Source organism: Cannabis sativa, chromosome 8 (genome assembly GCF_029168945.1).
Source record: "Cannabis sativa cultivar Pink pepper isolate KNU-18-1 chromosome 8, ASM2916894v1, whole genome shotgun sequence".
NCBI lineage: Eukaryota > Viridiplantae > Streptophyta > Magnoliopsida > Rosales > Cannabaceae > Cannabis > Cannabis sativa.
Genome location: NC_083608.1, coordinates 33,028,419 through 33,037,382, shown reverse-complemented (window position 1 = coordinate 33,037,382; position 8,964 = coordinate 33,028,419). Strand labels below are relative to the sequence as shown.

The 8,964-nt window shown below is 33.1% G+C and overlaps 1 protein-coding gene across 1 annotated transcript; it reads left to right on the top strand.

Moving 5' to 3' along the window:
• Window positions 1–440: 440 nt before the first annotated feature.
• On the top strand, window positions 441–8,138 carry LOC115700122 (transcriptional regulator STERILE APETALA). Its single transcript, XM_030627683.2, has 2 exons — window positions 441–1,116; window positions 6,232–8,138. The coding sequence occupies exons 1-2, from the start codon at window positions 829–831 to the stop codon at window positions 7,366–7,368; spliced, it is 1,425 nt and encodes a 474-aa protein (XP_030483543.2). The 5' UTR covers window positions 441–828; the 3' UTR covers window positions 7,369–8,138.
• The last annotated feature ends 826 nt before the right edge of the window (window positions 8,139–8,964 follow it).

The following is an 8,964-nucleotide window of genomic DNA, read 5'->3' as shown; positions in this document are numbered from 1 at the left end:
AAATAGCGAGCTTTTCTTTGCTTTATATTATATTTAATTATTTATATATTGATCAAAATGTACATTCTACACCACTATATAGTGTAGCTTATATATTTTTGCAAGCTAGAAGAGGGCAAAAAGGAATCAATATAACATATACACTAAAAAAAACACATACATGTAGATGAAAATGTAAGAAATAAGATATAGAGAATGTTCGTGTTAATTAACAACTGAATTTTTGTTTCTGGTGTTGTTTCAGAACCCACACTTAACATAAATCCAACACCACTGGCTGTCTTTGCAGAGCGGGAAAACGTTCAAGAGCGATAACCCGAATAAAACTCAACTCAAATAAAAAAAATTAGTACATTATATATAAATATTTACACAAAATAGTACCACCCTCCACTCATAACATCTTAATTAATTAATTAATTAATTATTATTATTTCCTTTATCAGGCCACGCGGTAGTGGAGTAACATTGTATATATATATACATGCATTAAAGAAAGAAAGTAAGAAACTAACAAACAACTTGAGAGTTCAGTCAATTTATTTAAAAAAATAAATAAAAAAAAAACGTTATAACTGTGACCCAAAACACAAAAGCAAGGTATACAAAAGAAAAGGAAGGAAGGAAGAATTTGATTTGATGTACCCAAAATCAAATCCAAAAAAACACTAAAATTGGGTCCCTCACTTTTGTGTCTTTATCCAAAACTTTCTTTTTTTCTTGTCCCTGTTCTATTTTCCCGGGTCTTCTCTTCTCTTCTTGGTCTGATCTCTCTTTTCTCACACCAGCTTAATTTTCCCGTTATATATTATTATCAGTGTTATAACTATGTCTTCATCTTCATCGTCATCATCGTTATCCTCGTCGTTCAGAGGAGGAAACAATAATAATAATAATGGGAATGCTGGTGCAAGTGGTAGAAGCACAGGTGGTGGTAGTTCGAGTAGGCGAAGGGATAGAGGCTATGAAGGACCCTCTTCGTCACAGCGGCGTGAGCCCACGAACGAGGACTGGCCCGGCCATTTCGTTGAAGCTCTCGTCACCCGAGTCGCTATTGAGGCTTCTCGTTCCACTGGTCGCCGTGCTGCTGCTCCTGCTCTCGCCACTCTCTTCCAGGTGCGTTACATTTTATTGCTATTTTCTCTCTCACTCTTTCGTTTTTCATACCATTATATCGAATTGAGGTTTGAATTTTATGATTAATTTTTTTTTGGATGTTTTACTTTGGTTACTGAAGTAACAGAGTAAATTTAATGTGTGTGTATATTATTGCGTATATAATGGAGTCTGAGGATCTTAGAAGGGGGACTGTTATTTTGAAAGCAACTGTTGTTCTGTTTTTTTGTTGTGATAGGTCATATTCTTTAGTTATCAAATTTTAAAAATGTCACTTTCTCAGGATGTAGGTCTCTTCTATTTTAGGGGAAGAAAATATATTTTAGTTCCCTTTCTCAAAGTTTAAAAATGTCTATTTCGGAACCCTTTTCATTTCCATAGATCTTTTGAAAAGGGTTCTTTTGGCCTTTTAATTTTCTTTTCCCTTTATTGGCATGTATCTTTTGTAGCCTCTAATATTCCCCTACTTTTTGACTCAACTTTCTTAGCTTTCTAGAAAACCAAATATAGGGATATCATTGTTTTTGTTTTTACTTCTTATTAATTCTCAGATTCATATACAAAACGTTTGATGTGCAACGAAAATAAACCCTGAAAGCTTGTTTAAAAATAAACAGTGCCCAATTTAAGGATAGACATGATCAGTTTGCATCTTTCTAACCGCGTGTAAAACCATTTCTAAATTATAAACTAAATAAATGTTCAAGTGTCAGATCAATGTTTTTGACAGTTTTCCATAATATAATGGAGTCATACCCGTAAATAAATTCCCTTTTTATTTATTTAGTATACATATTGCCTATATAATACAATGAAATTTTAAGGCTAGTTTCTTCTAGTATATATATACTTGTACCAAGACAATAATATATAATGTACAGTAAAGTAACACATCTGCAGTTGCTTCCCCTTGTAACCCCCCAAAAATAAAAAAAAAAACTGCAGTTGCTTTCTTAGACAAACTATAAAGCATGTTTGATAGCATATGATAACAAAGCCTATTAATTATGTAATACTTTGATAGAACCTGTTAATAAAATATAAAATGAAAAAAAAAAAAAAAACATTCATATATAGATCCCTAAAGTATTAGTGCTAACAAATTTTTTTTTTTTTTTTTTGGCTTAACCAGTGCTAACAAATTCTTGAATCCTGGGATTCCAACAAGTGGACCTACATCGAAATAAAAAAATATTAAAGATAAATTATAAAAACTATTACATTTTTTTTTTTTTTTGAACATACTAAAAACTATTACATTAAATCACAAAAATTGCTCAAATAACAACATGTAGGCCAGTGATAATTCATATATACCCAAAAAATATATTACTTTATAAATACTTATTGAACAGGGTTAAAAAAAAGTGTACTGAAATGAAAAGAAGGTTGGGTTTGAGATTTTGAGCAGTTATTAATGGGTATCAGTCAAAAGGCAGCATGTGCTGGCTAAAAAGCACATGGAGCCCAATGCCTGCTTCATAAACTGATGTCTCTTTGTCAGTTGTCACCTCAAAGAGATCTGGTCATCTCTTTTGCAGCATCACTCATCCGGCGACTTCTATTTTGTTTTCTTCTGATATTCTTCTTCTTCCTCCTCCCTCTTCCAAAAAAAAAAAAAAAAAAAAAAAAAAAAAAAAAAAAAACCAAATTACACTGTTTTGTCTGTCCATTAATTTACTGCCCACTTCAAATTGTTTTCTTTCTCAATGCAATTGTTTGGTTTTCATAGTAAAACTTGTATCAGTTAAAGTTACAGTCAAATAAAACCCTTGCTTTGCATTTATATCATAAGAGAACCGACTTATTTGAAACTTTGTGTTTATATTAGATGGATATATGTGCATGTATAATATAGAAGGCTGAAGTAGAGTAATTACTATAAGCAAGAGTCAAAATTAACAAGCATATATAGATGAGGAAAAAAGGTAGGAGAGGAGTAGGCATTTTTGAGAATAAAAGATTCGTTGTTTTTAACGAGACAGGCCTTTGGCGTGCCCTTTCTTGGAAATGGAAGAAGAAAATGTGTGGGGAAGCACGCTTTGTACACCTATATTTATATGGAATTTACAAATTATATATTTGTGTGCTTCATATATATATGATTAATTGTATGGACCACATTCAATAACTATTAGTTCTAGACAACTTGTCCTCTTCCTTCTTTATATATATTTTCTCGCCTAATTAATAAGCTTTCTCTTCTTTTCAACTGCCAAAAGATTAGCCAATTAACCCACCCGTTCCCATGGAGAGAGAGCGGGTTGTTCATTCTGAAAAGAAAAATCCCGATTGAATTATTTGTAAAAATTATTTAGTCTTTTAACAGTTTCTTTTTATTTGAAAAGATTTTAACAACCACTAATCTACACACAAGTGGACCGTGGAAAACCTCAACTCGTTATTTACAACAATTTGTGATTTAGAAGTGTTCTATTGTGAGATTTCCATTTAAGAGTTCAGTGTTAAATTAGTTTTACAGAAAAGAATCGAAGAAAAATAATATAAATATAGTCTTTGCATACATTCTTTGGTGGTCCTATAGCTACAGGTGTTATCGTCGTATAGGGTAACTTGTCTGTACTTAGTATGTACCTTGCGATGGAACACTTGGAAAGGCTATTTACGATGCGAACATGCAACAAAGTGGACTTTTATTTTTATTTTTCTTTATTATATTTTTTGGGCAATATCCTAAGTTTTTATTTTCAATTTTCATTCAGAGGAAATCATAAGTTATAGAGTAGTGGATGATTATTGATGATTTATTAATTATTCAAGGGTCTAGTTTTCAACCGAATAAAAAATTGAAAAGAATTTCAGTTAAAGCAAAAAAAAAAAAAAAAAAAAAATAGCACTCCCAAGAGCTCCTGTATAATACTAATATATTAGATTTTTACAAAACTTTTACAGTATCAACGTATAAAAATAATAAAAAATTTATTTATTTTTATTTTTGATTTCTTTTACATGTTATTTAAAAAAAAAAAAAATTGGAGGGGCCACGTACGGCACCCCTAGCTCTGTCATTTTAATATTACTTTAACATATATAATGTACATATTATTTTTCATATGTTATAATTACTATATAGAGAATCCGATTTTTTTTATTTTAGGTTGTTCTATAAATTCTAATTATTATTATTCGATATAACTAATTGACTTTGGAGAAGATATTATTATTATTATCAAAATATGTAAAAAAATATTATTAAAATAAGAAATAATATTTTAGAATAGAATATTTAATTAATTTGAAGAAGTTGAGTAATGCATGGTTTGTAAAAATTCGATATATTTTAAAATATAAAGAAGAAAAGTCGTTGGTCTAGAAACTTTAGGGTTCGGATCAACGTCTTAGTGTCTTTTTTTTTTTTTTTGTTAAAAAACGTCTTAATGTCATCCCTACCAAACTTAATTTACTGTGTTCTGTGTTGTAATAAATACGTGATCAAATGATAAAGCAGCTGGAAAGATATATATAGTTTTAGTACATTCATATTTATATGGAGCATTCCTATAAGGTACCAGTGGTACTTAACATCTTCTCGACATGTTGCATTGTGATTGGCTAGCGATATTTCTTAAAAGTTATGGTATTAAATTATATGAGATTCAATATTTAATTGAACTAATAGCGATATTAACACATAAAAAATTGCTATTACTATCACCAGTGCCGTTTAGTATTTATCTTTTATATATTTGTTTGTTATCTATATAGCGTGGACTACTGACATGCTTCTTACAACTACCTATAACACTGCCCATCTTTTCCCTATTCCTCTGTCCCTCGTTGCTGACATAAGCAGGTGAAAACAGGGTTATATATATGAATATTGGTCATGCTTTCTTTTTAGAGCTAATTCGTACTACCCTATGCAGCTATACTACACACTACACTGTTCCCTAGTCCCTGGTTTTCTCTGCTACTTCTTCTAATCTATTTAGCTTTTGATCTGTCTCACACTCATTATGGCTACGCTTTCAATGTTAAAATGTATGCAGTACAGATCTGTATTGTATCTGTATCACATTGAATTTTTTAAAGCCATTGGTTTCGCATGCATGGTCTTTCACTTTTAGGATTTTTCTGTACCTTCGGTTTTTATTTTTGCTAAATAATCCAAGTTCACGGTAACGAGTATATATTTATGTTATGGGTATATCTACAATTATGTATTTATGTTACGTTAAGATGCATTGCATGGTACTATACATTTATTAAAATTAACAATGTATTATATAATATATTAGAATTCTCTTTATATTTCGTACGTACTATCACCTACGGATATATTTTTTCATTCGTTATTTAGGATTTTAATTTGCTCCTGGAACCATATTCTGTCTCGTAAAGTGATTAAAAAAATACGTATTTTCAAAAGATTATTAAATTAGCAATCAATTAATAATTAAAAAAGATAACATAAAATTAAATTAATTTTTTTTTAATTATTTTTTCAAATTAACTATACATTGATGTGGTAATTCTATAAAGAGTATTTATATTTGCTACGTGTAAGAAGCACCATATTAAATAGGTCATAATTAGAAGGCAAAAATCTTTTTCTAAGTAAGCTTTATTTATTTATTTTTTTGCAAAGTAAGCTTTGTGAATTATTCTTTTGTAGTCAATTAAGAATAGAGAAACGAGCTTGGTCTTACTAATTGAGTAAATACTTTCTATTTGTTATGATTAAATTTATTAAAGAAAAAACCTGATCATCACAAAAAGTATTTTATATCATATATCTGAATATAACATAACAATTACGATTTTTTTCATAACACAATTTGGTTAAAATAAGAAACAATTAGTTTAAAATGAAAAATGTTGATATGATAAATGGTTATTGAAAAAAAAATATATTGGAATTGCACTCTTTCAAAAAATTCCAAATTCATTAATTCAATGATGTGACCCAGAAGGAATATCCTAAACAAATACAATCCAACATTTCTTTTTTGAAAGCAATACAATTCAACGGTGTCTTCTTTATCACTTCTGTAAAAATAAATTATTTTGTTTATTTTCTTTTCTTTCATTATTCAATTTTACATGGGATAGAAATGAAAACTTGGCAACTTGTTTTTTCTTTTGCTGTACCAGGTGTGCCCCAGGTGGCGTGAAGCCTCCGGGTCGGACCATCTGTGGCATCGTCTAACTCGCCGCATCTGGGGTCGTTCCTACCTTCTCCAGAACACATGGCGTGACGAGTACATCTATTGGCATCGGACGGCAGAGAACTTTCGGTTGGCTCAGTACTCCCACACCATCCTCCCGTTCGACCCTAACGAAGAAGATGGCCCAGCCAACAGCCTCAACTGCCGATGCCTCACTCTCTCAGACACCCACCTCGCTTGCGGTTTCTCTGATGGATCCGTTCGTCTCTTCCACCTCCCCACGCGCAACCATGTCAGCACATTCCGTCCCCGCACCAGAGCTATCCTGGGACCATTCTCACACGCTATCACAGGTATCATTATCACAAACAACCGTCGCCTAGTCTTTGGGACTCTTGTTGGAGACATCCACGTGGCGCTCATCAACGACCCCTCACATACTCGTCGAGTTTTCGAGGGCAATGCGGTCGACGATGGTGTTTTGGTTGATTTCAGTGGCTGCGGTCGCTGGTGGGTGGGCCTATACGCGGGCGTACCAGACCGAGCCTTCCACATCTGGGACAGCAACACAGAGGAACTTGTTTCAGTTGGTGGGGCGTTGACGAACCCAGACTCAGTCAGGGGTTGGCAAATGCTGATTGAGGCGAGTAACGATGTGTTGGGTCGAGTCAGAGTGACGAGTCAACAATCAGCGGTGGCATGCACAGATACGAGGGCCACGGTGTTAGATTTGAGGAATCATGGGTTGGTCCTTGGTGAGGAGGAGTACGAGGGTGGTTTGATGGTGACATCGATGGACGTGAGTAACTCTACGTATATTATAGTAGACAGACAGGGGAATGCTAGTGTGCGTCGGGCGAGCACGTTAGAGGAATTGTGCAACTTTAGTGTGAGGCGTGGGGCATGGCGCAGGGAGAGAGGGTTGGTCGGGTGCATGAATCGTGGGTTCGCGCTAATGTGCACCGGGAGTGTGATTAGGGTGTGGGAGATAGAGGAGGGCCACCACATTTACAGATTGGCGGACCAGATTGGGGAGGTCAATGTTATGGCGGCTGACGAACGATATGTCATTGCATGCTCCGACGATAATACGTTGCATCTTTGGGATTTTGGTCCCCAATAAAAAATTGGAGGACATCCACTTGGATATGGTGACTGACTAAGAAAATAAATTTAACGAAAAAAAGAGGTAACAAGGGGAAGTAGTTTGTACTCTAATCATCTTTTTTCTTTTTAGTGTAATTGAGAGGGGAGTGGATGGGCGTGGCATACACTTTTTTAGGAGCCTTTTAGGACCAGATCTGGATTTGACCCTTAGACTAGAGTATAGGCTAATTTGTAATTTTAAAATAATTTTTTATTTTGTTAATTTTTGTTTGTACAGTTTAATATGAGAAGTGCTATTCAGCCCGAGTCTAGTGGCTTGAATTATATCCCGATGTGATGTGTCCTTTGCATATGTAGCCACATGTAAATAAGGTTGTTTTTATATTAAAATGTATATTTTAATATTTAATTAAGAGAAATGCTAAAGGCACTAGTGGCGCCTAACACCCTCTTATGTGTCAATATCGCTATTATCGGGTCTCATATAATTTAATATAATAGTTTTTAGGGAGTATCGCTAGCCAATCGCAACGCGACATGTTGAGAAGGTGTTGAATAAGTTATAAACGTGTTGAATTCTTCATAAACGTATTATTAGTTGACATATTTAACAAGTAAGCCTTTAAATGGAAAATGTCATTAACGTTCGGACTAAGCTTTAAAAAGTTCCAAACTCGATTTCTAACTCAAAATCACCTCAAATTCAATAAGTAAACATTAAAACTAGTCCCCTAGCTACCAAAGACCAATTATACAAAGTCAGAATCTTCATAACCACTCTAAATCACAAAGCCACTATATAAAACTAATCGCTTTTAACTTGAAACGAAATTAAACCATATCTTAAGCTTTCCTTCTTCAATGATTTACTATCTTGCTACTACTGGAGCGTGGAATACTAGGTTTCGAGTTGAAAATCAAAGAAAATGGATTAAAGGGGGAGAGGATTTTGTCGCGCAAAGGAGAAAAGAGAGTTTCGTATGTTTCAATTTATGTTTTAAAACTTATAACATATATATATAAATCGATAAGAATCGATAAGAATCGCTTATACATATCATAATAACAGTAATAATAATAATATAATATTAATAAAAACTTTATTATTAATAGCTATTTTATTAGTTTTAGCCACTAAAAAATCTTTAACTTTAGGATATTTGGTCAACTCCGAGTACCTCAAAATACCTCAATATTTTTAAAATTAACTTATCTCAATAAAATTTTAACAAAAAGCTTCGTTTCTTCTCTTTTCTCTATTCCATGGCGAAGAAAAGAAGAATGATTCGCAAGCCAGTTACTCGTGGGATTGATCCTGATTCAAGTGTTGATTAGTAAGAAGGGAAAGCAGAGAAGAAGATTCTACTTTAGCCTCTAGCCTAGACATGATTGTCGAAATTCTGAATGAGGAGGACACAAACCAGATTATCGAAAAATTTGGTTTAAAGATCAAAACGGTGAACATGAAACAAGGTAACCTGAATTGAGCTAAGGAAATGGAAGAAGAGAATGGATCAGATAAAAAACGGAAGCAGTTTCAGGATTCAACTATGAATCATTGGAAATTGTTCAAGGAGGAGAAAATCTTTTATTGAGATCCAATGTTGGCATA

What these genes read in the sequence shown, in the direction of transcription:
- LOC115700122 (XM_030627683.2), top strand. Translation starts at nt 829, where the DNA reads ATGTCTTCATCTTCATCGTCATCATCGTTATCCTCGTCGTTCAGAGGA. An exon ending in CTCTCGCCACTCTCTTCCAG is followed by an intron (nt 1,117 to 6,231) that starts GTGCGTTACATT and finishes TTGCTGTACCAG; the next exon opens with GTGTGCCCCAGGTGGCGTGA.